The 27,328-nt window shown below is 39.2% G+C and overlaps 4 protein-coding genes and 1 pseudogene across 17 annotated transcripts; all 5 read left to right on the plus strand.

Moving 5' to 3' along the window:
- Nucleotides 1–685: 685 nt before the first annotated feature.
- Nucleotides 686–2,960, plus strand: LOC112488217 (tumor necrosis factor ligand superfamily member 13B-like; annotated as a pseudogene).
- Nucleotides 2,961–3,201: 241 nt separating this feature from the next.
- On the plus strand, nt 3,202–6,629 carry LOC103391159 (leucine-rich repeat-containing protein 32-like). Its single transcript, XM_008327325.3, is given in 3 exon segments — nt 3,202–3,455; nt 3,630–5,167; nt 5,169–6,629. Coding segments are annotated over 3 exon segments (2,031 nt in total). The 5' UTR covers nt 3,202–3,290; the 3' UTR covers nt 5,497–6,629.
- Nucleotides 6,630–7,664: 1,035 nt separating this feature from the next.
- On the plus strand, nt 7,665–14,479 carry LOC103391161 (uncharacterized). Of its 7 annotated transcripts, none has more exons than XM_025062870.1 (10): nt 7,667–8,057; nt 8,716–8,848; nt 9,390–9,489; nt 10,505–11,252; nt 11,448–11,557; nt 11,761–11,894; nt 12,023–12,180; nt 12,725–12,879; nt 13,272–13,354; nt 13,480–13,584. In XM_025062870.1, exons 1-10 carry the CDS (start codon nt 7,920–7,922, stop codon nt 13,560–13,562), a joined length of 1,842 nt encoding a protein of 613 aa, XP_024918638.1. In that variant the 5' UTR covers nt 7,667–7,919; the 3' UTR covers nt 13,563–13,584. The 7 variants fall into 7 exon arrangements, with proteins under 7 accessions (XP_024918639.1, XP_024918638.1, XP_024918637.1 ...); XM_025062868.1 differs by adding an exon at nt 14,347–14,479 and having other exon boundaries at nt 7,668–8,057; nt 10,505–11,557; nt 13,480–13,594; XM_025062867.1 differs by adding an exon at nt 13,749–13,870 and having other exon boundaries at nt 7,669–8,057; nt 10,505–11,557; nt 13,480–13,594.
- Nucleotides 14,480–14,559: 80 nt separating this feature from the next.
- Nucleotides 14,560–21,000, plus strand: LOC103391160 (gap junction beta-1 protein-like). Of its 5 annotated transcripts, XM_025062886.1 has the most exons (4): nt 14,560–14,688; nt 16,236–16,735; nt 16,839–16,934; nt 18,935–21,000. In XM_025062886.1, exons 2-4 carry the CDS (start codon nt 16,250–16,252, stop codon nt 18,950–18,952), a joined length of 600 nt encoding a protein of 199 aa, XP_024918654.1. In that variant the 5' UTR covers nt 14,560–14,688; nt 16,236–16,249; the 3' UTR covers nt 18,953–21,000. The 5 variants fall into 5 exon arrangements, with proteins under 5 accessions (XP_024918654.1, XP_024918653.1, XP_008325548.1 ...); XM_025062885.1 differs by having other exon boundaries at nt 16,236–16,934; nt 18,935–20,995; XM_008327326.3 differs by lacking the exon at nt 18,935–21,000 and having other exon boundaries at nt 16,236–18,923.
- Nucleotides 21,001–21,560: 560 nt separating this feature from the next.
- Nucleotides 21,561–25,753, plus strand: LOC103391162 (gap junction alpha-3 protein-like). Of its 4 annotated transcripts, XM_017039591.2 has the most exons (4): nt 21,561–21,866; nt 22,059–22,098; nt 22,440–22,734; nt 22,871–25,753. In XM_017039591.2, the coding sequence occupies exon 4, from the start codon at nt 22,894–22,896 to the stop codon at nt 23,992–23,994; it is 1,101 nt and encodes a 366-aa protein (XP_016895080.1). In that variant the 5' UTR covers nt 21,561–21,866; nt 22,059–22,098; nt 22,440–22,734; nt 22,871–22,893; the 3' UTR covers nt 23,995–25,753. The 4 variants fall into 4 exon arrangements, with proteins under 4 accessions (XP_016895080.1, XP_024918645.1, XP_024918646.1 ...); XM_025062877.1 differs by having other exon boundaries at nt 21,561–22,098; XM_025062878.1 differs by having other exon boundaries at nt 22,059–22,734.
- Nucleotides 25,754–27,328: the final 1,575 nt, after the last annotated feature.

The following is a 27,328-nucleotide window of genomic DNA, read 5'->3' on the forward strand; positions in this document are numbered from 1 at the left end:
ATCGGACTCTGTTGGCACAAGTACTGACAAGAACAAGGCATGGTCTTTGACAGAGGCCTTAACTTTGTCTTCAAGTTTCACAAACTTGCTGCAATTTGCTTGTAATCATGCAAACTACATGGATTCAATCTTGAAGAGCAGAGAGGAGATGGTTTCTCATTTGGAAACATTTGGGTTTACTGACGTGTTACCTCAACCATTTAGGTAACTCAAAGAAAAAACTCAAAGAAAAAAAAAGTGAACGCGTACGTAGCAGCCAGCCTGCAGGCTGCTACGTACGCGTTCACTTTTTTTTTTTCTTTGTTAACAAGCAGTGTTTATGTTTTGTTTTGGTCTCCTTAGTGAGAGTTTTTAGAATGTATTTTAGGAAACTCTTGGGAGACTTGAATCTTATACCAATTCGTCCACTTACTGAGAGAGTCAATAAGAAAGTGGTCAAAATGTCTAAACCAATTGAGGTATGTCACTGATTATGGAATATGCGGTTATCTTGGACACTGTACAAGTGAGAGTCATAGGATTATCGTGCACTTAGATAGATTTTCAAACATTTCTTCTGATGCTGTGCTTTCTCTTGGGACATTAAGTCCTTTCTGAAGGGCTCATGGTTTTTCAAAAAAAAAAAGAAAGAAGCCCCAAAGCAAAAACCTATTCTGTTCTTACAGTCTAATCTGGTAGTGAGAATATGAAGGGTATTTGCAAAGTTAACAAAATTAAAGTGTAATGTCCCATTCTTGCTGGCTCCAACATTCTTCCAGTAATGACTAACGTTAACAAAAAGTCAAAAAAAGAGAGGTGAAACCAAAATCTACTCCTTGGCTTCAGTGTTAGACTTGCTGGCATTATTGTGAGTTTAAGTATTTTGCCTTTTCCCACAGCAAATATAACTGAGATCCCTTGGACTGTTTCTGCACTGCAAGGAAATGCAATTTCCCAAAAGGAAAACAGAACTTCAGTCCAAGAGAATGGTTATTACTTGGTGTTTGGACAAGTACTCTGTCACTGAACTCACGCATAACTAAATTGATATTACGTCTGATTTGTTCCAGCTTTTCAACTGATGTTCCACTTAATTCACAGGTTTTGTTTAAAAGCCCAGGCACAGACATGGGTCACATTATCCAAAGCTGGAGCTGCACTAAGACGTCAACAGAGACCTTGGGCTGCCTGCTGCTGCAACACCTGCCAAAACTACACTGCAGGTCAGTGAAGCACTGCTGCTGTTCTGCACTGTGGCTCCTACAAAGGAAAATGCAATTTGTTTTTTTATAATGATCCATCTACAATCATATGCATCTTAAAATTGCAATCGCAAACAATTGGTTTTGAATGTATAAATAAATAATAGTTCATCAGTACGTGTGTAAATCAGTCTCCCACTGTTCTATACTTGTAGCCATCCTTTTCCAGTAGTAGGTGCTATAAATAGAGTGCTAATGGCCATTGTGCTGTTTTTATGTTTTACTTACGTATTCCTGTCCTTAAAAACGTTAGAATTGTGGTCAAAACTACAAAATACTTTGTTTACTGAGGATAAGCTAAGCTAAGCTCTCCATGCTAGCCTTCCCGTTATCTTGTTTTTTGCCTTTATGGGGCTTCAATGGGAGCTTTGCATGCTTTGAGTTGCATTACTGCCCCCTGTTTGATGTATTTTTTCACTGGGAAATATTTGTTGTCAGAAAAATCCTGACCTCTGATTTGTGCATTTGATTAAGCTTCATAAAATGACTTAGAGTGAAAAAAAAATCATTCTCATTTTTAAAAAATAAAAAAATAGGTAAATTGTGTGGGTTACCATCAACAAAGGACAATCCATGGAGAAAACAACAAGTGATTCCGTTTTCAGCCCATTTTACACGCTTTGTGGTCCAAGACATAAATCCTTACTGGGAGAGAGATGAATAAAACAAGTGATGGTGTCAAAATGGACCTTTAATAACATTTACTTATGAGTTGGATTTGAAAAACGGTATGCTTTGGTGTCAAACATTGCTATTCAGTTAATATTTATTGAAACAAAAATGTCAAGTTATTACTCCACACTAAACAGCCTTGAGCAGTCTGTTTCTATATAGTTTTAAATGGCATCCATCTGACAATTATAACATTTTAGAGGCGAAACACATGAGTGGGAGAATGAAACTCACACAATTACTTCCACATAAGGGTAACTGGCCCACTTATATAATCTTGCGCTGTGATCTTCAAAGTCAGCATCTCTGGACTGGATTCTGGATTGACACCATCTTTCACAACCACTTTTCTCAAAATAATAGCTGCATGTGTTTTGGAAGAATGCGGTTCCCTTCAGTGGAGACGTCCAAGACATTTATAGTTGAAGCCAACAAGTGCTGAAAACTGCTTAGTAAGACATTTAAAGTTTGTTTTCTCTTAAATATCATCCATCTGCTGATGTTTTCACAGGTACTGTGCATCTGCACCAGGACGATCCGCTGCAGCTAGGGGTCCAACACAGACTACAGGCATAATGTCCCATTTCAGTGGAAGCAGCCTTGACCTTTTTTGGTATTGTATGACTCAAATGAGAGAAGACAGCCTGGCTTTGTATCTCATTATTTCAGGAAGTGGAAAGCTGTGTGAGGGCACACTGATAGTCCATCCTCTGGCAGAAGCAGGAAGCTTCCTAATCTAAGGGAAATACATCACTTTAAAAATTGTCTGACCATCCTGATGTGTTTTAAATGCCCTTTATTGTAAAGTAACAGCTTTGAGAGTATTTGTATATCTGTCAGGTGTAGACCACCTCCGCCTGTCCCTTTGTTGTGTTTATATGTATTACCTCCTCCTTTCATCAGTCTATTTTTACAGGTGTCTGTTTACCTTGCTGTGTTTTTTTTCCTCCAGCTCCACCTCTACTCTGTCTGTTTATTTGTTCCCCTCACCTATTTAAGGATGGTTTCCATTATCCTCAGACTATGACAGGAACAAATAAAGTTACTATATGTATTTATATCACCCAGGAGGATCCCCTTACTGACATGCAGCTGCTAACATCTAAGAAATACATTGTGATCAAATGTATTTTATATATATGATGAAAAGTTGTAACAGTTTAAGCTGTTAGGTCAATATTCATTCTCAGTTTTAAAGATAGCATTAAACTGTGAATGGTGCTTAAGATCTGTCTAAATAACATTTCTCTGGTCATTGTTTTCTGCAACTGTAGAATATTATAGGTCAAGCCAGACAGCCAAACTTCTAAATATAGATCCACAGTGTCTATCTAGTGTCCAGGGTTGTTTTCTCTGTCACTTTTTTCCCCCCAGAGCATGGCTATAAGAGGGTGTGTCAGCAGTGGTGCTTCGCAGTTCACTAACAGCAGATGCAGCAGCAAACCAGAGACAATGGTCAGACACTTGTTGTTGAACCTTCTGCTTCTCTTTTCACACAACTGTGACATTTTTATCGATGCTGTGAAGATTGAAGATCTAGAGGTAGGTTCAACATGAGTCATTTAAGTGCAAAATATGTTAACATCATTGCAACGTCTACAGTCTGTTCAGTAAAGCTGTGGTTCATTGACTTTACTGACAAATCTGCTAAGATTGTTTGATGTTGGTTTGCATGCTTTACACTTTAATCATGATTAATGTTCCCTCCATTTCAAGGAGCAGACCTGGAACAATCACAGCCTCCATTCTGTCCCTCAGGATTTAGATACAAGGCTTAAAAGACTAGACCTGTCCAATAACTTCATCAGACAGTTACAAACACTTGCTTTGCCATACTTGGAGCAGCTGGATCTCAGTTCTAACCAGCTGGATCTTATCTCCAAAGGAGCTTTTGAAAATCTGGCTCAGCTCGAGCAGTTGAATTTGTCCAGAAATGCACTGAACAACAACCTTGGCAGCAACAGCAAAGCTCTCCAATCCATTGGTACACTGAGGAGATTGGACCTATCCCTGAATGGCCTGAGTGATTACTCAGCGAGGCTCTTCCTTCGCAACAAAACTTCCCTTGATGAACTTAAGATGACTGGTAATTCTTTAATAAGACTTTCACGCAGGATGTTCCAAGAGAGTAATGCTCTGAGGGCCGTTACTTTGGATGACAATTTGATATCAGTAATAGAACAGGGGACATTTGAACCACTGTGGCAATTAGAGATACTAAACTTGGCCCAAAATAACCTTGCTCATATCTGTGATTTTACATTAATTCAACTGAAACACCTGAACCTAAGCCACAATTCAATAGAGTTTTTTATGTCACGTGAAAATGACCACATGTATGAGCTTGAGGTTCTTGATTTGAGTTTTAACAAACTTTTGTATTTCCCAATTGTTCCAAAAATGAACCAGTTGAAGTTTCTTTACCTACAAAACAACATGGTTGGGTCCTTGAACTCAGAGGCGTCAATGGTATCAGGAGCTAATTCTGTGTACAGTGACATTATGAGTGAGAAAATAATTAGCAAAAACAACTTGCATGCAAACTGGAGGCTCATGCCACTGCTTTACATCGATTTGAGCTATAACCACTTCACATCTTTCCCGCTGGAGACTTTAAGCAGACTGTCTTTCTTAGAAACATTGAATTTCAGCTACAACTGTCTACAAAGTATCACCTGGAATGTCAGGAATTACAGTAATATGGGATACCAACGTCAGCTTTACTTTCCATCCTTAAAACAACTCTACATGAAAAGCAATGGCCTTGTGAACATTTCCCATTTTTTCCTTAAAGCATTAACCAAAATAGAAACATTAAACCTAGAGGACAATTCTGTGCAGCCTTGTGCATTCAAGGGCCATTTGAGCTCAGAGCCAACACAGCAAATGCTTTTCAATAAACACTGTGTAGCCTTTCAGCAACTTAGTACACTTAAACACCTCATCCTGAGGAAAAACAACATAAGAATACTTCATGCTAATGCATTTCAGCAAACGTCTTTGCATTCTCTTGATCTTGCAGGAAATATTGATATGGCGATGCATTTAGGTGCACTAGAGGGCGTGCAGGAAACTCTTGAGTCCTTGATTATAAGTGAAAATAACATGACCAGCTGTGATCTGTCTTTGCCCTGTTTGCCAGCCTTGAGTCAGCTAAACCTGTCAAACAACCACATTGACAACATACCCAGCAGTTTGAGCTGCTCTCCGCTGATGGAAATAGACATTAGAAACAATGCCTTTGTATCTTTAAATGATGCGTGTTATCGCATCAAACCTTCAGATCATGTACTTCAATGGAAATTACTTCAACTGCTGTGACAGGGAGTGGTTTAAAACTTTAAAAGAGTTTAAAATTCAGTTACCTGACATCAATGATACAACATGTTTTTTTGGTCACAGAAAAGTCTTCATGGCTGAGTATATGAATAGCTCTTCATCATACTGTCACTTTCAGAACAAACCCCAGGGTGTTGGCTTTGGATACGTGTTGATTGTGGTTTTATTTGTTTTTGTAATGATTACAGTGTTTGCTGTATTTACCCGGAAACTGTGTTACGCACAAGTATCGCTAATAGTGTGATCACTGGCGTATTTTGTGCAGTGTAAAAGGCACTGCGTAGGAGAGAACAGAGAACAAACTGCAGCAACTGAAGCGTGATTCCTGTGAGTTTCACTCTGCATGACGCATTTACACATGTGCGGTTTAATGGCAGCTAGGTTATAAAAACAAACAGACTTTTGATTAAGTAAAGTAGTAACGGTTCCATAATGAGACACATGCATTTATTCTCACACTATCCAAGTGCTCCTCTGTGACTCCGCTCCCCATTACTAGTCTGTCAGACATGAATCCCCCCGTGTCAAGATGTTGTGATTGAATTTGGCTTTATCAACTCCCAAGCTTTTCGGTTGCAGTGCCGCCAAATCACTTACGTTCTGCCCATCCTCCATTGTGAAATGTTTGTTTGCAGCTAAGAGTCTAACCTCAGCTCAAATTTCTATGACGTCTGTAAAGTCTTGCACAATGTTTCCAGAATCAAGACTGACCACCTCAAAATGTCAATAAAGTGTCAAGTAGAAAGCCTGTAGGAGTTTCTGTGTAAACACACGTAAAGATTCTTGAATAAAGTTATTTATTTGACAGTGTGGATACACAAGAGCTAACTTCAATGTATCGCGGTATATGCGACCATGCTGTGCCCTGTAATCTGTTAGGTTTTTGTGGCTGACTGGGGAAGATGTAACCAAAGCCAGTGGTAAATGTGGTACCATGAATAATATAACAAACATCATAGTAACCATACTGTAAACAGTCATCATGTGCATAATAACCAAAAAAATCAGTGATGTTTTATAAAGGGGGAGTGGGTTCATCTGTTTGTGGGAAAATAAATATTACCTGTACATGGCCTGCCATACAATTCTGTGAGAAGGACTGTAGTCAGATCAAGTCTATCCCAAATTCACATTATTTTTCTCAATGGACTTTAGTCTACCATTTAGCATCTCCTTATTGCTACATAATAAGAAATGCTATTGGTTTTGCATGAGGTTATAAATTGTATTTAATTTGTTCCCTGCTCCTGCAGTCGCACAACTTCCTGGTGAAAGCATCTGAAAAGTCTCTGTACGTATTTTATTACGTAAGCGAATGCAGATTTTTGTTTTAATTATGCATTGTTAAACATTAAATGAAGATTTGTTCAAAATGTATATAACAAATATGTATTATTTATATATATTTTTTTTATGTATTAATCTTCTACACCTTACTCCTTTCTAGGACTGTAGGGGAACAACAGCCAATCCCATCAGTCATCAGGCTGTTATTACCTGATTCATCCTGGACAGTTTGCTAGTCCTTCCTAGGACTACATATATAGACTAACGACCAATTATATTTACACCTATAGTCAGCTTAGAGTCAACAGTTAAACCTAACGTCATGTTCTTCTGCTGATTCTGCTTATCCATGTTTAGTAGGTTCACAGATATTCACACCGTCTTAGTAAGCAGCTTCAACAGATGGAAAAAATACAACTGTTAACTATATTGTAAAAAAGGCTGTACTTGTCTTTAAATGGCACAATTCCTTACTCTACAAATGCTTCTACACATCACTTTGTGATTCCATATACAGTATTAAGATAATCAGGATGCCTGTCAATCTACGTATTGAGCAACATAACGAGAAAATGTCTTTTGTCTTTTGCCCCACCTACAAGATTTAGGAACCAGATCAAGTAGCAGCTTGACAAGTTCAAACAAAGAGTACTGGGAGAAAAGAACACTGTGTGGATAGTATTAGGTGTAAAACCATAGGAATGCAAGTAGCAAATTGTGTTCATTCTTTTCCTTGGCAGTTGATGGTAGTTGGTATTTAGATATCAGCAGCAGCTTGTTTGTTAGCACGATGAAAAGTTGTAACTCTGTCAGTCTCTCCCTTTAGGGCAACTGTATTTCCAGTAACAATTGAAGCATTGTTATCCTTGGCCAATTAAATGTGATGCTACTAAAGAAAATCTTGATATAGACAGTCTTGTCTGTAACAAACATTGTTCCATACAAATAATATGGCTCTTTAAATTTAAATTGTGTTTTAATTCAAGTGTGTACATATATATTTCAGTATACTAGAGGATCTTTTTAATAACCTAAATACACCTATAATTTTACATATTTTACATTCATTAATAAAAAATATAGGTTTTTAGGGAAAACAAGATGTAATATGATAAGGAAAACATATTTAAGAACATAAAAACAAAGTTGCGACTATTTGTTTTTCGTATGAGCAATATTTTTTTAATATTCACATTTATCTTGGTTATCTTTTTTCTCAGTACGGCCCTAGTTCTTGTCGTAAAAAATGAACTGTTCGGATTCAAACATGTTAAGGTAAAGTAACTCTTCCTGACGAGCTAATGCTAATTAGCTCACTCCAGCTACTAGCCTAGAGCAGCAGCAGGTGGTGAGTCAGGAAATATTCCCTCCCAACCGATCATGATTCCTCTTCGGCACCAGCATCTTCAGCCCCAATCCTTCGTGATTTCACATCGAGTGGAGCTTTTATACAAGCTGTTTTTACTGGAAAACGCCAAGAAAATGTTTGAACGAGAACTCAACGAGTTTGTCAACGAGGTAAAAGTTTGTTTGGTTCGATTAGCAAGTGTGTTAGCTGTCGCCGGTTACGCAGTCCAGGTGTGCTGCTCGTAGGCTATCGTTAGTAGGCAGGTTGTAAACGATATACTATGTTTTAAATGTACTGTTAATTTAACAAAATGAGGGGGAAATGTTCTTTCTCTCTGTAACAACATTACTTGAAATGTAACCATTGTGTTTCATAATTGTGTACTACGCCCCCTCCCCACGGGGCCTAGTTTGGAGTTGACTTTTTTCCCTCCTCCTCCTTCCCTATCGTTTTTTCAGTTGTTTTTCATCTTGGCCACTGAGAGTGGACGCTGGCATGTATCTTGCCGCTGCTCTCCGGGCGTATGTGTTGTTTGTTTTGTTTATGTACAGTGTCCTTGGGTGACTTGAAAGGCGCTTATAAATAAAATGTATTATTATTATTTATAATGTACCCCCTTTTTAGCAGCATAAGCTATATGTACAACTGTTGTAGCGTCAAGCTAGCAACTTTTTTTATTGTAGAACATCTTTTGTTTTTTGCTTTTAATTATTTGATTTTTTTTTAAGTATTAGATCATTTCTTAACTTTTTAATATTTCGGCCTGAAACTGAAACAAAAACCAATTGTTTCTTTTTGTGTGTGTCATATTATTCTTCATACTTCCAGGCCTATGTCACTGTCCAAGATTGTTTGAATTCAGTCCTTCCCAATATAACGTTTAATCTGCCAAAGGTATTGGACAAAAAATGTGAAGAGATAAACAAGCTGTTGGCAAAATTAAAGGCCCTCAATGCCAAAGGTAAGTTTATGTATTATTACTTAAGGTTAGTTGCTTGTTGCATTAGTTTTAATAGGGTTGTCATAATTAATGCTTTAAACTTAACAAATCCACCACCCTTCCAATTGTTTCTTTAATGTTTGTTTGAAACACAGATGTTGATAATAAAGACTGAGATTTTGGTTTCACGGTTTAAGGTTAAAACATCCAGTCAAGCCTCACCGTTTACATTTACGCATCTAGCAGATGCTTTTACTCAAAGCGACTTACAAGAGAAGGATTAACAATGAAGCTACATAATTTGCCTGTTATTTGTCTCTCTGATGAGCATTACACCAAAAAAAAAAGGTTTGGTCCTTTTTCAGAATGTAAATGTAATCATTAACTGTTAGTAATCCACAGTTGCCCTGTGATTAATCAGATAAAGAATTTCTATTGTTTTGACAGCCCTAATTATCTATTTCTTATGTTTCTTATGTTTTTAATATTTTTTATGTTGTTAAAAGTGAAGATGAATATTTGCAATGTAGCATAACATCTTTAAAACACTTCTTCTAAACAGAGCCACACGTTCGTATCCAGCCGGCTGTCAGGAAAGAAGTGAGAACAAACCAGCATCAGCCATATGCAGATAAAAGGATTCTTATAACAGATGTTCTCAGGTTTGGGCCCATGTTATATAATGTACCCCCTTTTTAGCAGCATAAGCTATATGTACAACTGTTGTAGCGTCAAGCTAGCAACTTTTTTTATTGTAGAACATCTTTTGTTTTTTGCTTTTAATTATTTGATTTTTTTTTAAGTATTAGATCATTTCTTAACTTTTTAATATTTCGGCCTGAAACTGAAACAAAAACCAATTGTTTCTTTTTGTGTGTGTCATATTATTCTTCATACTTCCAGGCCTATGTCACTGTCCAAGATTGTTTGAATTCAGTCCTTCCCAATATAACGTTTAATCTGCCAAAGGTATTGGACAAAAAATGTGAAGAGATAAACAAGCTGTTGGCAAAATTAAAGGCCCTCAATGCCAAAGGTAAGTTTATGTATTATTACTTAAGGTTAGTTGCTTGTTGCATTAGTTTTAATAGGGTTGTCATAATTAATGCTTTAAACTTAACAAATCCACCACCCTTCCAATTGTTTCTTTAATGTTTGTTTGAAACACAGATGTTGATAATAAAGACTGAGATTTTGGTTTCACGGTTTAAGGTTAAAACATCCAGTCAAGCCTCACCGTTTACATTTACGCATCTAGCAGATGCTTTTACTCAAAGCGACTTACAAGAGAAGGATTAACAATGAAGCTACATAATTTGCCTGTTATTTGTCTCTCTGATGAGCATTACACCAAAAAAAAAAGGTTTGGTCCTTTTTCAGAATGTAAATGTAATCATTAACTGTTAGTAATCCACAGTTGCCCTGTGATTAATCAGATAAAGAATTTCTATTGTTTTGACAGCCCTAATTATCTATTTCTTATGTTTCTTATGTTTTTAATATTTTTTATGTTGTTAAAAGTGAAGATGAATATTTGCAATGTAGCATAACATCTTTAAAACACTTCTTCTAAACAGAGCCACACGTTCGTATCCAGCCGGCTGTCAGGAAAGAAGTGAGAACAAACCAGCATCAGCCATATGCAGATAAAAGGATTCTTATAACAGATGTTCTCAGGTTTGGGCCCATGTTACAGAATGTACTTCTGGCAAACTCCATAGCAAAATCAGTCCAGGTGCTTGCAGGGAAGCTGTCCCTCCAGCAGCTGAAGCATTTCCTCATTTTCCAGCCTTTAGCAGCCCAAGAAGATGACACGATTTACTGTATCTCATCCAGCTACAAAAGTACTCATCATATGAAGAGTTTGTCCGGCTACTTAAAGGTCAAGGAGAAGGAACAGTGTGTGATTCATGCGAAAAGCCAAAGAGATGATGTGATTTTGGAACCTGCCCTTATTCAGCGCCCCGAGATTAATGCAGAGAGTCTACCGCTACTTCTCCCAAAAACAAATGCTGTATTTCCTCAAATCCGTAACCCCCAACCGATGAAAGCAACACCACTAATTTGCTGGCGACAGGCAGATGATGTCCAGGTTCAACACCAAAAGCAGACTTCCTCTCAGCTCCTGCACTTCCTCAGAACCAAAGCGAAAAACTTGGATGCAGTGGAGGTCACTGTCATGGAGTGGAATAAAAGTATGCTCTCTTCGTGTTCGCCAATGTCAACGTCACCTACCATTAAAACGCAAAGCTTCCAGTTCAGGAATGTACCGAAATCAAAGGCTTCAGAATCACTGTTTGCAAATATGGATCACAAAGCACCTGTATTTAAAATAAAACAAATGGAACCAAGTGGATCAATGACCTACACATGTGTGATTGCAACTAAGACTGAATTGTGGGATGTAGGAGACATCTTTACAGAGGTACGACAAACGCAAACAAATGACAATGTGACCAAAAATGAAAATCACCAAAGTATAGACATTCAAGTGGTGAATACTAATGTAACAGATCAAGGGAAAAGACAAACATACCAGTGCACAGAACCAAAAACAAACAACAATTTTGGTGATACAAACACCTCAGTGATCAGCACCGTCGTCATTCCTGAGTTCCAGGTGCGCAAGTTTGAAGAGACTGAGGTTGTGGTGTCCCATGTTGTCAGCCCTGGAAACTTTTACATCCAGCATGCAAACTCCAGCACCAAGCTGCAGGCCCTTCTCAGTGAGTGAGTTGTTGAGCATAAATTCCAACTTTTACATTACCTCTCCTCAGCTTTTATAACCCTTGCTGATTTTCTGATCAAATTTACAGGACCTACAGAGCCACTTATGTCCCTTTTTCCATATTACAGCTTTCTTTGTAGTTTTCCTCTTTGTTTTAATAATCCACATGTTTCTGATTGTCATTATTTTGTCCTCTCATTTGCAGCAGCTGCAAAGCCAGTAGTTCTTATGCTGAGCAGAACTACATTCCAGGCATTGGAACCAAAGTCATGGGTTTGTTCCCTAAGCAGGAACAATGGTGCAGGTCTCAGGTGACAAAGATATGTGGTGTAAGTGAAGGTGGGTTACTTTTAAGAATGTTTTGTCATATTCATGCCTCTAGATGGTAGCAGTGGCATTTTGCCTGTGTGCAGCCTCTTAGAAGTTAGCTTTCAACTTATTTTGCTCTCTGTTTTTGATGTGTGAAGAAAATCACAAAGAAGATGGACATGAGGCTTCAATCAAATTGGAAGTGAAGAGGCTGGACTATGGTGACACTGCCTGTCTGTCTCTGCAGCATATCAGGGCACTGACCCCAGAAATGGCTGTTCTTCCCCTACAGGCTATACAGGTTTCACTTGCAAATGTAAGTTAATGTGCTCTTCTATAGTTAAAATTGTTTTACAGACATCATTTTGTTTTTATTTTAATAAAATCGTAAGTTAGTTGTAAGATGTAATTAGTCTGATATGAATAAGTAAAACATGTCAAACTTTGTGTCTCATAGCTTTTACAAGTTTTGTTATCTTTGTTGAACATTGTTGTGAATGCTGTTGTGAATACATGATAAGTTTGATCAGGTTTGCACCATCCAAAAAAAGATCAAAGCAGAGTTCACATTTTGAACCAAACTTAAATGGAAATCTATAAAAACGACTTGAACTTGAACCAGGTTTAGTTTCAGCTTCTTCTGATGTTTTTTTTTCTTTTTCCTTAAACTAAAAAAACACCTAAAAGTATTTAGTAGATCTAAATGATAGATGTGTGGAGAAATGGTTTAGTAGACTGTAGCCTCAGTCATTGGCACAGTTCCATATGATTAGTCTCAGCCTTATCTTTTGCGCCGTGATAAAGGAAATGAATTATCTTGGTTCATGGTGTTTTGTGTCTCCTTTCCTGTCGACCCACAGGTGACGCCTTTAAATGGGAGAGAATGGTCTGAGGAGTCAGTGGGCTGGTTCAAAGACATGGTTCACAACAGGACACTCTATGCCAGGCTTTACCCGCACGGACCCAAAGTTACTGTGGAACTGTTTATGGAAAAGGGAATGCTTGGAGCAATGAGGTACTTCTGAGAGAATAACGCTGCTTTATTTTTCCTATATATTAGTTTTCCATAATGTCCAACATCTGCTCAACAGGTTGTATTGTGGTCGCGTTAGTCTGACTGTGTGTCCTACATCAAAAAGTTAGGTATACATTTTGACAACGGATATAAAGATTAGAGAACATAAAGAAACAAGAAACAACCCAGATCATAAGGATCAGTTTGACAAATTGTTCTTAGAGTTTTCTGCACATTATATTTAACCTTTTTTTTTTAAATAGCACTGAGAAGCTGACACTGTTGCGTCTTCACCTCCCTCACTCCCCATGACCTTATGGTTTCTGTGATGGGTCATGAATTTTTCCAGCATGTAAGAACAGGAGTCCAACATTTTTTATATTCTTTTTCAGGAGGAGTGCATCGCTGTCAGTGAGACTGGCTCAGAATGGACATGCAAACCATAGTTACCTGAAGAATGGCAGTCTTAAAAATAGTGAGTGCAGCGACTTTTGACTTCGAACTTCACTGTGTGTGTTTCTACAGTAGGTGGTAGTCTAATCTCTTTGTGTGACCCTGGCAGCGTATTTTTCTTTCTGTCATGTTTTTTTCTCTTACCAGATGGCGTCAAAAAGAGAACACAGATTTCGGACTGGGAAAAAAGCCTCATCTCATGTTACACTCACAACAAGTGGGGACAATGAGAAAAGGAAATGATGGTTGTGGTTATGTTAAGGTTACTGTCATCTTGTTGTTATAATAACTTTGAGACATACTGCTGTGCTTAAATGAAAATCTAAAATATTTGAATATATTGACTAGATACAGAGCTACTCTCACAACTGCTGTTTAACCTGTATTTTTCTTTCTATCTGTATCTCTGATTGCAGTTAATAAGGCTGAAATTGACTGTAAAGAAACAGAAGCTCATTCTCAACAACATTAAGCTTCAACAAGCCAAGTTATTTTAAAAAGTAAAAGAAACCCGTCACCTATGACAGCCAAAGACAAGGAAAAAAAATACAATTTTAATTTAAACTCAATGTTTGGCACTACTTGACAATGTTATATAAATAAAGGAAGTTTTGGTTTACTCTTGGCCATACCTATAAAGGGTTACAGGGTTTGATTTACGTTACTGTCAGTTGTATATGATTATAGTTGAAGCCATTGTTCTGTTATTATTTGCTTCTACAAAGACAACAATTTTCTTTGTTCTCATAATAAAGATGCATGTACTTCACTATGTCCTTCCACTTCGTGCTGTTGTAGTCAACTTTATATGAAGTGAGAATATAAATGGGCCTTAGTTCATTCAAAGAATTAGCAGGCCACGCACACCCTCCCACCAGGTCTGTCATAAGTGACGCAGAAGTGCTCATGGCACAGTGCACTGCTGTAGGTCATCTGATGATACATGACAAACGACAGCATTGTTTTTGCAGCATTCAGTTTGTTGTCACTAAATAACTGTTGCTACTGTTGCAGGGAGGAGTTTGACTGGAGAAACTTGGTAAAGCGGATTACGCTGACGGCTGTTGCCTTTTAACCTTTGACCTGAAAGGATGGAGTTGTGCCATTGTGTGTCCCACAACGCTAGTGCACCAAAAGTAGCTTACATGATCTCCCTGCACACAATCTGAATCTAAAAATAGAAGGCAAATAGATTCAAAAATAATTTTTGCTTTGCTTTAAAACTAACCTGGTGCTCAGTTTTTCACATTTTAAGTCTGTAGGACACAGAAAACCCCATACCCTTGCGAGAGCATGCTGTCTCCACGCAGTACATCTTTCTGACCAGACCAGGACCACTGACCTCCATGGTGTAAGGTAAGGGTGCTATCCACTACTCCAGTATTTGGGTCGACTTTGCCAAGTTTATTATGTATAGTATTTGTAAGTGTAAAAACAGCATGTAACTGGTTCCTCCACAGAGAGGTGTGTTGACAAGACATTACACCAGTAATGTGGCCTAGTCTATGCAGTGTGATAGAAGCCATCAAACTTCCAGCAACTCATTTTTTTTTTACCAATAGTGTCAAAAATCTAACTCTTTTTTTTTTTTTACCAATAGTGTCAAAAATGTACATGTACAATATATATTTAAATACAGAAGTTAGTATTTCTATGTTTTTAACTTGCAGCTTCATTAGCTCTTGAACAACTCATGTATCTTCCTGATGAATCTGCAGACATCTGAGTGACTGTTGCTCTCAATGACAGTGGCTCAGGTCAAAAGCTGCCTTCACTCCCCCTGCTCTGCCAAGCACAATAAATAATGTGACAGGCAGAGGCCTTTTGTGTCCACACAGATTCTTTCTTCTGCCATGGGTAGGCGGAAATCCAGGCATTTGATCTGAATTCTAAAAGAGTCTTGTTGCAGCTTGATAAAGGCCACCATTGTATGTAAATGGTTTATATAAGAGCATATGACCGCTACGGTGCAGGGCAGTGGCTAGTGGCGGAGGAATGATTAGCATTTTCCGAACGCACGGTGTTCTCATTCCAGCCTTTTGGCTCCCTAAAAAACACAATATTTTCATTCATTTCCACCTGATCCGTACACATTTGTGTGTACCACCACAGCTAAAGGTAAAATGCAGTTTGTGTTGGGTTTTTTTTGTTTGTTTGTTTTCTACTGACAGTTGGTGTGCAGTGAATGAAGTTATTTGTGTGATGTCTTGACGGTCCTCTTATTAGGACCCCATAACTTGGTATATTGTTTAATTTCTCACTGTTGTTAAATCAAAACTGGACTTTCGCAAGTACCAGGTTCTTTGGTCAAGTCTGGAGTCTCTCCTGCAAACAATGAGATCTCTCACGTCACAAAAATCTCATAATGAGATGGATGTCTTGCTGGTTCCTTGGAGAAATGTTTTGGCAGTCAGTCAGTCAGTCTGTCTGTCTGTCAGCAGCTGAACTGTAGGTCAGTTTGGGAGTACAGTATTAATACGGGGTGAGCTGACCACGTGGCGCGCTCAATGTTTTGCAATTGGCTTCGATTTGTTGCGTCCCATGACGGGGCACAATGGCAAGCCATCGCCCCAGCTTTTATACCGCCAACAAGCTACTGGGCAATTCTTGTCTGTTGATCTTTACAAATCCAGTTTGAAGGTCAGGCCGCACTTCAGGATGGTCATCTATGGAAGCGGCGCTGCCTACGCCGCTTGCACTGCTGGCTGAGCCTGGTAAACCTTAAAACTAATGTAAGGACAATAAGAATCATATAAAGCCTTTATTTTAAATGGTTGCATTAAATATGAATTTATACTAAAAAAACAATAATGGTGCTTATTTCAAATGATCAGATAATATTTGATCAAATCCTTTTTCTTGTTTATTTTTTCTTTAACCAATTGCTTGTCCCTTCTCTGCAGAACTGGAGTCAAAAATGAACTGGGGAACCTTTTATGCCGTGATTAGCGGCGTAAACAGGCACTCTACAGGCATTGGACGCATTTGGCTCTCGGTCATCTTCATCTTCCGTATCCTGGTCTTGGTCGTTGCTGCTGAAAGCGTTTGGGGAGACGAGAAGTCTGGATTCACCTGCAACACCCAACAGCCTGGCTGTGACAGTGTGTGTTACGACCAGTTCTTCCCCATCTCACATATTCGCCTGTGGGCGCTCCAGCTAATCCTCGTCTCCACCCCTGCTCTGCTGGTGGCCATGCATGTGGCCCACCGACGCCACATTGACAAGAAGATCCTGAAGAGGAAGGGCCATGCAAGTCCCAAGGATCTGGAACAGATCAAGAACCAGAAGTTCCAGATCACCGGAGCTCTGTGGTGGACATACATGATCAGTATCATCTTCAGAATCATCTTAGAGGTTGCCTTTCTCTACATCTTCTACTTGATCTATCCTGACTTTAAGATGGTGCGCTTGGTGAAGTGTGACTCCTACCCCTGTCCTAACACAGTGGATTGTTTTATCTCCAGGCCGACAGAAAAAACAATTTTTACTGTCTTTATGTTGGCAGTCTCTGGGGTATGTGTGCTGCTCAATCTGGCCGAGGCGGTGTACCTCTTCTGCAGGTCCTGCAAGCAGTGCTGTGGAGGCACAGAGGAGTCTAAAGGTGATAGGATTACTCAAATGTTGTCATCTTACAGGCAAAATGAAATTAATCAACTGATAGCAGATCATTCATTCAAGTCCAAGTTTACTGGGACCAAAAAACCAAAGTAATGCAGTTGACTGGTGTTCTGCTTTCTGGAACAACGCTCTTGGTTACAACTAATTCAGCAAATCAACGACATATATAAGCTAGGGTTGCCCTGATACCACCTTTTTTTCCCCCAAAACCAATATGAGTATTTTATTTGTGTACTTATTGAACCCGAGTACTGTTAGCACTGTACTGACACTTTATGGTATGCACTGAACTGGCTCTGTGGTTAAAGACACAACTGTTTCAGTTTGAAGATAAAGGAGAATAATATATATAAAAAGAATGTTAAATTGTCTGCATAGACTGCATGTTAACACAGGCATTTGAACAGAAAGTGAGCAGAGCTTTTACACTCGTCGTCTTTGTCCCTAATGTTAAAATACCTCCAAATTGTTAACATTGTTGATGTTCTTAAATTGATTAACCCCAAGGACAATGAGACACGAACTGCAGTAGGAAAATACAAAACAGATGCAGCTGCTTATAGTAAAAATCTTTAACAGTATTGTGTCGCTGGATCAGCACACATCTTGAGTATTTGTATGACATATGGGAACTTATACCAATATTGTTAATGGTATCGGGGCATCCCTAATACAAACATTTACACTTCTGTGTTATGTACTGTATATTTGACTATTATCAATTTCAACACTTATTTATTACATTTATTCCATAAACACAAGTCTTTGTTGTTGATAGAACTTGTCTCAATTTATTTAGGGCCAGTAGTGAAAGGTAAGAGATTTGTTTTTGTTTTTCCTTTTGTAGCTGGTTTTCTACAAATCAACATCACTGTCGACCATTTGCCCAACGTCGACTCATTTTGCTGGCTTTTCTTTAAAGCAGCTTTTATTACTTCCATTTTTTACAAATGCTGCCAAGGTGGGATTGTTGCTTGAGCTAAACAAATTACGGATATTAGGCCTGTGCTTTCATTTATTTGCGACAAACTTGTGTAACTGTTGTGTGACGGGTCACTTTAATGTCTAAAGTTGACGAAACCCAGCAAGCATGTTGTGTTTGCGTCCTGGTTTGACACTCAACATCCCAGCCAGAATAGCTGTGTTCACAGACAGCGGTATGTGAAAATAAAACCCAGAACAACAGGCATAAAAGATGTGAAAAGTGGAACTTGAATATTTGTCTTTCCATTATAAATGTTGCTGTTTGGAAACTTAACTCCAGTTTGGGATATCAGTTTTTCATCAGGGCATGAATCCAGTGTCCTAATTTTTCAGATTCCTCTGTCCAATTTGGCTCATATTGATGGTAACATAACTCGACTTCAACCAAGCCAAACTGTGTTAAAGATGATTTCTAATGTCTTTGTGGATCAATTTTTAGTTACAGAGTGATTTTCTTTTTTAAACAATGGGCAAATGCCTGGAGCACAAATGAGGGTAAACTGTGGAAAGTGCTCAGCAGTAATATTCATTATAATATATTTCTGGTAAATCAGACGAAATTATAAAAGACACTGGTTTGAATAAATGCTCGATGGGAAAGCCGAGTTTTTGATTGAGATTAGAAAAATGCTACTCTGTGTCTAATTTAATACAGGCTGCGGCTAAAGATGGGAGAAACTAGCGCTTCTCCAAGCCAGTGGTTGGATGTTTGGTATTATTGGATCTTGTTCAAAATAAAAACTGTGCAGAAAACTGCTACAGTATGTCGGGCATCGGATCTGAAGATGTTAAAATCTTTATTTTATCCATTTAGGCAATTCAATGTGAGCAAACATGAGAAATTTTAGTTTTTTTTTTCCCTCCCCTTTGCTTTTAGAAGCAGCTTCCATTCATGTAATGTGTAACTTGCATATTTAATTCAAATAATTGTGTCAGATTGTTGTCCGGTGTATGTTTAACCAATGATAACTAACCACTAATCATCATTTCCATGTGTAGGGTGAAATACAGCTGTAAACATGGGTGAAGAACAGCCTGACTCTGCGACCAAGATGAGATTGTGGAAGTCACAGGTCAGAAACCATGGCAAGACAGAACAAAAACAATGTACACAGTTGCATCAGCAAGGCTGGAGATTCAAGATAAAAAAAAAACCCGATACACAAGGAAAGTGTAATGTCGGATTACAGAAGCAGCGGACAGCCAAAGAAACTTCACGCTTTTTTAACTTGAAAATTTTAAGATGTCCATCGGTGCCATTAGAAAGAAGTGGGACCTACAGTATGTTCAACCATCCACTGGTTTTTCATGGAGCCATACTTTTTAAAATTAGTTTTCTATTTTTAACTAACATTTAAATGCTTTTACAATAAGAGCAAAGTAGCTTTGAGGTTCCATATTTTAGTGCGGGAAAACTACGGCTGATTTTGATTCTGGAGACAAGGCCGAGCGACTCAACTGTGCATAGAAACTGTAACACGGACAAATCGCAGCCGGTGTTCTACACTGAGGTGTGTCCAAATTTTATTTTGAATACCGTGCTGTGGCCAAGGACAGTTAGATCGCCGTTAATCTGAAGAGCAGTAGACCAACGACTCACTCAATGTCTGAAAACATCTGTTTTCTAAGGCAGTGATTCCCATGTGATGAACACAGGTGTGTTGTAAAAAACAATCTAACTTCACTTAACTGATCTGAAAACTATTGTATATTCACTGCAAGTAATTTGTCTTTATTTCTTAGTGCAACCATGACAGGCAGTGCCATCAATTAATTTTTTAATAGGTTGCAGCAGATGTCCTTAAAAAAGAGAGACAGCAACACCTGCAGCCAATACACCACACCGAGTAAGTAAATTATGAATACATTGAAATTAGAAGATTATTTTAGGATTACATTCTACCATTTTGTAACAGTTTTTTTTTTTTGGTGTGCCGTGGGATTTTTTCTAATGTAAAATATGTGCCATGGCTCAAAGTTTGGGAAACACTGTTTTAATGAACACCTGAAAATCAAGCTGGGCATTTGTTTGATTAATAATATTCTCTTTGCTGAAAATTACAAGCTTAGCGCAGTGCCTCAAAGGAGGCTTCTGACTGGACTCAAATTTATTTAGCAGCAGGACGGCGATCTCGCCCGTAAAGCCTGTGTCATTAAGAACTATCTTAAGCCCCAGGAAGACCAAGAAGTCCTGGAAATGATGATATGACTCCCACAGAGGTCTGAGTTCAACATCAGCATGCGTGTCTAGGGTTACAGGGTGAAGAGCCAGCTTTCATCCGCTCCATTCGGCTTGCGGTTAGTTCTCAGAAAGGTCTGGAACAACAAACTCTTCCACTGCGTGTCAGTCTATTTAGAACAGTGGTTCTACATTTTTTTAGGATGCGTACAGGCTCTGAAAATATTTGTTTCAATGAAAGTATCACCAGAATGACTGACATTAAAATACAGCATGCATAATGGCTGCTGTAATCCAAAGAAGCTAATGTATTAATGTATTATTTTTTTAAATGCCTGAACTGAAGTTGAAGTTTCCACAGACATTGGGCGTTGATGTGGTATTTTAAGCTTGAGTTGCTTCTAAGAAAGGAAAACTCTTCCCCATTGTGTGTGTGTGTGTGTAAATGGCAACATGTTAATGCACTGTGTATTAGAGTAAGGATGGACAGTTGAATTATTTGATGTACACAGTGTGTCCATCAGATTAGGCTGGTCACTCAAAATTTCATTGTGATATATATTTACTTTGCTTCTTCTACATTGTATTCTGTAAATTGCACAGTACTGGAGACCTCTGCTTAATAGACTTGACTCACTTTCCCCATCACTTTACCCTGTACTGTATGTACAGTAGTGTTTATTATTATTCCTTTAGTTGTAAAATCTTAACGTCTCTTACGCTGGTATGTTGTGAAGCTAACCTTTTCCTGTGTACATCATAAAACAACTATACAGTAAATTCACCCTGTATATTTATTTATATGCCTTAGTGTATATATCTTCAGTTTACATCCAGGTAAACAATCCACAAGGAGTATTCAGTGAGTACACATGTATATTGTGTGATTATATATAAATATATATATAAAATAAACTACCTGTTAATTTGACTAAATCAACTCATTGTTGTAGTTTTTACAGTGAGTTTCTTAAGAAAAAGAAGAAGAAATCTTCACTATTGCACCCACATTTGTATTGAACGAAATGTGTGTGTAAGAGGTTTAGAGTAAACGCTGCTTCGTGCGACGGCCTGTGTGTGAATGCAGTCATTAATGAGCAGCGTTTTCCACCCAGGACTCCACGGAGCGGCTGTCATGTCACTGCTGCTATTGTTAAATCCAACACTGACTTCCGTCTGTACGGTATGTTGAGGATGCAAACAGTTACTCATCTCCAACTCCTGCACGCTACACACACACACACACACACATCCTGTCACCCCCTCACCCCCGCCCTATCCCGTCTGTGATAGGAGAGACCCTCCTGCTATATTTAGACACTACAGGCACTTGTGGCCGGACAACGTCTGCAGACAATACCATTGGCCATTAACACAGTCACTCACCCGTTCAGCTGAGTAGAGGGGCTTTAATCGTTTATATTCCAGAGTAAGTCCTGAGCCAAATTTAACAACGAGGAGTGAGGGGGGAGGGGCAGACGTAGCTCAGGGTTCACCCAGTGGAGGACCCTAGGGTCTGAGTCCTGTTCTTGGTTGAGGTTTTTTTTTAAAAAACAGAAGACTTGGCTCTGTGGGTCTGCTGGCTGGAAGAAAGGCAGTGATCGGTGGGAGACCACACTTTGTCCTGTCCTTTCAAGGGTATCTCTGGGGGCCCCCCGGAAAAACAGCTCAGCACCGAGGCCCGTCAGTGCAGCAGAGCAGCCTCATGGATCTTCAGAGACAGAAAGTTCAACACCTGGGATGTGCGCGTAGGTAGGTTCAATCAGTGCATGTGTCTTTGTGTTTGATTCTTTGTAAATTTTCTTTATCATCATACAGCTCTTTCTGTCTGCAGTTTGTTGACATTCATCAGAAGTCTTTCTTTTCCCATGCCTTCAAGACAACATTTATTTTACATTATTGTTGGTCTTATTGTTATTAACATACAAGATTTTGTTTTTAAAGTTTTTGGAGACATATCTCTCTGACGTTTCCCGCAGCTTTGGTAAGTTAGTATTATATATTTGTCAATGGTTGAGCTGTAAAGTTTTATTTCATTTCAAGTGTTAATCCAGCTTAATTGTTTTTTTTTCCTAAAAGTAAAAATGTTTTTAAAAATAATGTGATGTGGTCAAATTATTTTACGGTATTTTTTTCTTTGTATTCAAATGTTCTACTAACACTCACTCTTACTGCATCTCATGTCACCTATGTGTGGCACGTTTTAATGGGTAGCAGTTGTTCAACCCCTCAAGGCTGAATAGACTCAGCATTTCTGTAAACCTATTGTCCAAGTCAATCCTCAAAATTAGAATTTACTTCCTCTGAAATCTTAATGTGTTACAGGAACTGAACGTCATCCGTCATCTGCTCCTTTCTCACGCTTCCTCCGCGTCTTCCCGGTGTGATTTCAGTTGATGTGGATCATGTTGCTGTGACTCGGGTCATGAAGGCCAGGAGCTGCAGGCTCATGACAGGAACCCACCCCCCACCCTGTCCACACTTGCCAAATATATACCCTCCTAAAGTAAATATAATCCCGTCCGGGTGCATGTGGAAAAGCACCCTACCTGACCAGCAGCAGCAGAGTCCCTCACTCTGTTTGTCCCTCGGCTCCTCTGAGACTTTTCCTCTGAACTCGGTAAGACTTTTTATTTTTTAACTGATCCAGCTCTAACCAGTTCAAGATCAGGTTTATGCTGATCATAAGTAGTTTACCCTCATTTAAAGAAATACAAAACATGATTGTTTTGTAAACTGTGTCACTGGTTCAACAGTGCCGGGACCGAGCCTAGCAGCCATGGGGGACTGGAACCTGTTGGGAAAGCTTCTGGAAAAAGCCCAGGAGCATTCCACGGTGGTGGGAAAAGTGTGGCTCACCGTCCTCTTCATATTTCGGATCTTGATCCTGAGTGCTGCCACGGAGAAAGTGTGGGGCGACGAGCAGTCGGGCTTCACCTGCGACACCAAACAGCTGGGTTGTGAGAACGTGTGCTACGACATCACTTTCCCCATCTCCCACGTCCGCTTCTGGGTGCTGCAGATCATCTTTGTGTCCACGCCTACGCTCATCTACCTGGGTCACATCCTTCACCTGGTGCGGATGGAGGACAAGAATAAAGAGAAGGAGAAAGCGCGGGTAAATGCCCTTCACTCGGACAAGCAGGCCCTGATTGTGGGCGCCCACCGCAAAAAGGCTCTGATAAGGGATGAGAAGGGCAGAGTGCGCCTGCAGGGGGAGCTTTTACGCACATATGTCTTTAATGTGGTTTTTAAAACCCTGTTTGAGGTTGGATTTATTGTGGCCCAGTATCTCCTGTATGGCTTTGAGCTGAAGCCCATGTACACGTGTGACAGATGGCCCTGTCCCCATACGGTGAACTGCTACATTTCCCGCCCCACTGAGAAAACCATTTTTATTATCTTCATGCTGGCGGTGGCCAGTCTGTCTCTCTTCCTCAACCTGGTGGAGATTTACCACCTGGGCTTCACCAAGTGTCGCCAGGGCATTACCTTTAGAAGAACTCAACGGTCCCTAGGTCACACTGTCTGTAAGGAGCCGAGCGAGACCGCCGTGCCCTTTGCTCCGAGTTACGACGAATACTTTCACAGACACCACCAAGTCCAGCCCGGCTACCCACCTGTGCCCAGCTACAACCTGTCTCCTCTGTCCGAGGGCACAGACTCATCCTTTCACCCCTATCACAGCAAGGCGGCGTATAAACAGAATAAGGACAACCTAGCAGTGGAAAGGAGCAGCAGCAGCAAGACAGAGGAATGTGACCTGAAAGAAAAGAAGGGAGCAGAATCGCCCCCTGGGTCACCCACGCAGACTCAACACAGCCGCAACGCCAAACACAGCAGCGGCAACAAGACTAGAATAGATGATCTGAAGATATGAGGAGGTTTATGTTTCTCTGAGAGTGGTCTTAAAATGCTGAGAGTGGACGACATGTTGCCTGGACACGTCCATATTTGTTGAACTGACCTCCACTCTTTGATATGGCACGGGTATGACTCATTCCAGTCTTTTGGAGAGAGGACAAACACTGGACATGTGGAGGAGTGGACATTGTATTCTAATGTGGAAAAACAGTTACTGGATAAAAAAAAGACGATTTGTCTGCCCTCTGATTCTACGCTGGGTTCAATGTCACAGACAATGTTCTACTTCTACTGTACTGTACTGTATAGCTGGGGTCCCTAACCACCGGGCTGAGGACCGGTAACAGGCAATGAATTATGTGGTACAGGGCCGCACAGAAAGGATACATTTTTTTCAACTTATCTTAGCTGCTGGGGATTTTATTTTGAAAAACTCACTTCCGTTATTTCTAATTTCAGTGCTGTAGACAAATGAATATTGTTGAAAAGTAAATCCTGATTAATCCTCAGTTACACTGTAATTAATCAGGTTAAAAAGTTTAATAACTTACATAGCAGGAAAATACTTATTATATTTACATTATATAGGTAGTCATTAAATCAGATAGAATTTGTTCTGTTAAATGCGTAACCTGCCCACATACACAGCTGCTGGTCCGTGCTAAAAAAATGGTTGGGGACCAACATTTCTCCACCTTTCACTGTTGTTTATGAAAGAAAAACTAGGGTTTGCTCAGGTTTTTTTAATTTTTTTTTTTAATTTTGTTTTGCCTAATGTGTCAAAAAACAATCCAGGCCAGAATCTTCTTCAGCACAGACCTGACCTCATTTGTGGCCTCATTTAAAGACAATCAAATAAGGGCAAATAATTGAGTTTGGTTTCCTTCGACTCCTCGGAGGTCACCTTCTAGCAGGGTTCACTCCTTTAAACTTGAAGCCAAAAGTTGTGCAATACCTGAGAACACAATGGACACTGGAGTCACTAACTATTTCCAGGACGTGCTTGAGAAAGAAAGAAAGAAAGAAAGAAAAAAAAAATCACAGGAGTTGCAGTGTTTGCACTGTCTCATTTTAAAGCGACAGCCAGCAAATACATAATTACACGCACATTGTTTTGTTTGTCCTTGTTTATATCCATGTCTTTGCTCGTTAGTTTTCTATAAAGCACTTGGCAACAGTTGTATTTTTTTTTTTAAGTGTTTGAAATGAGCTTTTGTGATCTGTAAATCTTGACCAGAAAACACCAGGGTGACATTTTTACTGAAACACATCTAAGAACTGTAATCTCATAACGTCATGTGTAGCAGACAGTGGAGCTGTTTTTTGCTGCTTTGTTTTAAGAGTTCGAAATGAACCTCTCCTGAAGCTCTGAAATTAGAAACAGTCAGGTGTGGGTTGAGTCAACAGTCTAGCGTCAGTGTAGCGCTGCAAATATCTCAACCTGTTCAACGATGACGTGCTTCACATCTCATGTTCAGGTTTGTGCCAGGAAAGCTGAGCTCACAGACGGACTGTTGTTGACCTTGAAATCCCTTGCGAAAGCAGGTTGACGAGGTACGTTCAGGACTTCCTGTCAATTTATGGAAAGCGTTAGACGTTTTCTCTCAACAAAGTTCGGTGCAGTGACCCCTGTTTGTAGTTCATCAATGTGTCCAGTCCAGTCCAGTCCAGTCCAGGCACGCTGTTTTATTTAAGAGTTTTGTTGTGCCAAAGACAATATGCTGCAAATTTCCAACACGTCAACTGGGAAATAAATAATGGCCTAACCAGACAGAACACTTGGGATTGTTATTTGTTACATATATTATGTGTATGTTACATGAGACAAAGATTGTGTGGGTTTTCACAAATGTTGACAGATGAATAGATATGACTTATGAGTTTAAATGGATTTCCAGCTCTTTGAAATGAAAACCCTTCATGTACACGGCCAAGACTTCAAGCTGTGCTGACGTCACTGCGTGGGGCCATCGTGGAAAAAATACAGTGTTAAAATTACAGTTTTCCATCACTAAAAATGTCAGGTGATGCTGTAGTTTCTCATCCAAAAACATTTTGCAACCGCTGTCTGTATGTAGGAGATTGATATTAACCTGGGGAGTAATGATTCTGAACTGGTAAAAGAATGATGTATGAAATGATTCAAGGACATTAATTTGAATTGAAATTGCAGTTCAAGGACCTAGACTTGACAAGTATAATAATTAAAAAAGACTGGAATAATGTAGAAACCAGATTACTAAAATCACTGAAATAAAAAATTAAAAAAATCTACATTAGTATATTAATTAAAAAAGACTAATAAAATAGTTAAACTAAACTAGAATAATAAATAATCTGGACTACTGTAGTTAATATAATAATATAATAAATTAACTTAAAGTACTTAAAATTATGTATAAAATTAAAATTCTTAATAAATAAAACAATACAAACATGTAAAATGTAAAGAAGGAGAGGAGGAGGAGGAAGAAGAAGCAGACCAGTCACCGTGGGTGTGTAAAAACCCTGAACAACTCTTCATACAGTCAAACAATAAAATGTTACTGATAGTTATTCTTGTTTTCTTCTACAGTTTGAACCGTCGCCGGGACACAGAGGGAGCTGAGGTCAATGCCAACAATCACCAGACGGGGGCGAGGTTTCACCACGGACCAACAGGTAGATCCGAAAGGAAATGTTGCTACACTAGTTTATGAACTAGTGATGATTGATGATTTAAAATATAAACAAACAAAACAAAACAGTGACTCATTGGATGATGACCAGTGACGATCAAGGTTGATTGCCAAACAGAGAGAGCTCCTGTGGAGCTGACTCAGGAAGTGGAAGAGAATCCTTGGCCAAATCTCAGTCAGCTTTTTGTTTTCAAAATGCAAACGAGTCAATAACATTATGATACGATGAAAAACTGTGTCTCTCCCCACAGACAGAGCTGTCAGCTTTTGTCAACTTCTACGTCAAACCAGAGAGAGCATGTGGCGGTGAGTGGAATATCTGTTTTACCTGTGTATACCAAACGCTGTGTTAATTGTTTGGTTTAAACCCTTTTTCTGGGGACCCATATTTCAAAAGTCACAAACTTTAGCGATACATATCAATAGACATTATTCACCCACCTGAGGGTCGCGACCCAGTCTTTGGGAAAAGATGATATAATGTATATATTAAATGTATACAGTGTATATGAGTAAATATATGTTTCTGTTTTCTAATGCAGTTTGACAACTTTGATCTGTGCCAGTCTGTCACACACAAAGACAAATGGCCATTCACGCTCACATTCACACCTGAGGTCAGTGTAGAGTGAAAAATTAAATTAAATCTGTGTGTTTTTGGATTGTAGGGAA

This window comes from Cynoglossus semilaevis, chromosome 15 (genome assembly GCF_000523025.1).
Source record: "Cynoglossus semilaevis isolate Cse_v1.0 chromosome 15, Cse_v1.0, whole genome shotgun sequence".
In the NCBI taxonomy this organism is placed as follows: domain Eukaryota; kingdom Metazoa; phylum Chordata; class Actinopteri; order Pleuronectiformes; family Cynoglossidae; genus Cynoglossus; species Cynoglossus semilaevis.